At 37.4% G+C, this 2500-nt stretch overlaps 1 protein-coding gene across 7 annotated transcripts in view; it reads left to right on the top strand.

Annotated features, from left to right (window-relative positions):
- LOC113823756 (zinc finger and BTB domain-containing protein 14) overlaps positions 1–2500 on the top strand; it is a 49310-nt gene that overhangs the window by 45251 nt on the left and 1559 nt on the right. For all 7 annotated transcript variants that reach the window (XM_070117355.1, XM_070117358.1, XM_070117356.1 and 4 more), the window contains 2 exons: positions 633–951; positions 1539–2500. The exon at positions 1539–2500 is cut by the window's right edge and continues 1559 nt beyond it. In XM_070117355.1, the coding sequence (XP_069973456.1) occupies positions 633–951; positions 1539–1979 (760 nt within the window). In that variant the 3' untranslated portion in view covers positions 1980–2500. The remainder of the gene's footprint in view (positions 1–632; positions 952–1538) is intronic.

Below are 2500 nucleotides of genomic sequence, written 5' to 3'. Positions count from 1 at the left end.
CATTTCTTACACAAAGTCGGTATCTGGAGATTCACATCTCTCCTAGTAGGAATACATAAATACATCAACATTTAGAAGAAAACACTTAAAAGTCATGTAATGTTCATATTTTTTCCTGAAATTTACATAAACAATATAACAGAAATTAGTATGGGCATTCAGTTACATGTATAGAATTATAGGTAAATAGCTTTGAAATATGTTTGGAAAATCATGTTCATCATTTGTATGCTGTAGTGTTTCCAGGAACCAGTTGGATATTCTATGCAATTCTCAAGATTATCAGATATTGTCATTCTTGGCATATCTCATTGCATGTATATGTATGTACGCAGTATATCTCTGTGTGTGTGTGTGTGTGTGTGTGTGTGTGTGTGTGTGTGTGTGTGAGTGAGTGAGTGAGTGAGTGAGTGAGTGAGTGAGTGAGTGAGTGAGTGAGTGAGTGAGTGAGTGAGAGTGGGTGTGTGGGTGTAAAAATATAATATAATTTGAGAGTCTATTCCATCATAGTCTGGATGATCTTATTACCCATTAAAGATTGATTAATTTCCCATGATGAATGTATCCCATTCTCCTGAATTCTATCCCATTACTCCTCTTGAGCTGAAATTAAAAGAAACCCATTATTTCAGGGGTGAAATGACAGTAGCAGCAGAAGATCTGACCTCGTTACTGAAGACTGCTGAAATTCTCCAAGTATCGGGCCTGGCACCTTCAGATTCAACAGCAACAGTGAACCCCAGCACAGAATCTTGCGCTACCGGCAACGTCCGCTCTTCTTCTGCCTCCTCGTCCTCGTCGTCTTCCACCCACCAGGCTGGGGCAAGAACAGTTAGAGCCTCTAAGCCAACTCCTCAGGGAGTCGCCACACCGCCCGCCAGACCCAAATCTCGAGACTGTATGATAAACCCGACGGATTTCATGGATGTGGACATGACTTGTGTTAAGGAGGTTTGTTGGATCACTCATTTGCTATAGTCTTTCTCTAATATGAAGATAGGTATTTCAAGCATGACCATAAATAGCATATGATTGTTAATACAAATGCTCTCAAACTCATATAGGATGAACTGTAGAAATATAAAACTTCCACGGTAAATAATTTTTGCAGATTTTATTGGCTGATGCATTTTTCACAATGATATGACATTTACATATCATACTTCACATTTTTTACAGTGTCAATACATTTGTATATCAGGAAATGATACATTTTGTAGAATTATAAATTTTCTCATTTAAATTGCTGAGCAGTTCAGTTGCAAAAAGTGTATGATGAAATATTAATATATGTCTACTTATTGGGTGCTTGTGTGTAATGTAAATAAATAATTTATTGAGAATAAAATAGACTAAGATACAAAGAATTAGAGTGGCAATTGACTGTCCGTGTAAATGAATTGATAATATATTCTTTATTTCTGAGTCAGAGCAATATTCCTATGACCAAAAAGGTAGAATTCAGGTGGTCAATGGCAAATTTCTTTTCCTACATTTTGGACTTTATCATTTACTTGGTTATTAATTGGTGCCCACAGGAAGTAGCCAGTGGAGGAGAAGAAGAAGAGGAGAGTGCAAATAACGAGGCTGCCCCTCCGCCCCCTGCAAACGAAAATGGAAAGCAAGACGAAACCCAAGAAACAAGAAATGGTTCCCCGACTATAGAACACGTACAAGAGACAACTCCAGCAGTACCTGTCAGTCAAGTTCAAGAGCCCACGACCACAGCAGCCACGCCAAATATAAAATCAGAACCTGGTGGTTCTGTAGATCACCCCCCAGCCAGTACTGTTCCTGAAGACCCCGTACCATTCATGTGTCCACACTGCCAAGAAATACACAGAAGTAACGAAATGATAATGTCACATCTCAGACTGAAACATCCAAGTAAGCCCAGTTTTGTTTGTGGATGTGGACGTGTGTTTGTGCGGCAGCTCCAGCACCAAGCCCACACAAGAGTGTGTTCTAGTTCGTCTTGAGAACTTGGTGCTATCACTAAGAAGGACTTGCAGCTGCAATGAAGAAAATATTAAAGTAAATTATTCTTTCTTTTTAAAATGGTTTACTTATTTATTTATTTATTTTTAATGACAGAGAAAAGAGGAAGTGCACTATAAATTCACCATTTATTTGAAGAGGTGAGATAAAAAAAATTCTGAATCTTGTGATTCTAACTTTCGGTCCATAGTTTGAAAGGAGAAATGAAGCATATAAAAATGACAATTAGGAAAACTGGGAATTATGCATATTTCAAAAGGTTTGCATGTGAGGCCAAGAAAGATTAAGATTCTTGATATCTTGTAATTTTTTTTTTTCTTTTTTGTAAATGTGGAAGGAGAAAATTAATGCCACGCATAATAGATCATCCAGTTTAATTAATGTAGGTGAAATACAGAGGTCTCTTGAAAAAGCAGAAGCCACATTTGAAGGAAATAGAGTTACAGTTGCACGGAGGAAAAGAGTAAACAATACTAGGTGATTTTGATTCAATGAGAGATCA

The sequence above is a fragment of the Penaeus vannamei genome, chromosome 40, assembly GCF_042767895.1.
Source record: "Penaeus vannamei isolate JL-2024 chromosome 40, ASM4276789v1, whole genome shotgun sequence".
Lineage (NCBI taxonomy): Eukaryota > Metazoa > Arthropoda > Malacostraca > Decapoda > Penaeidae > Penaeus > Penaeus vannamei.
Note: the sequence above shows the minus strand (reverse complement) of the source record. Positions and strands in the feature narration are given on the sequence as shown.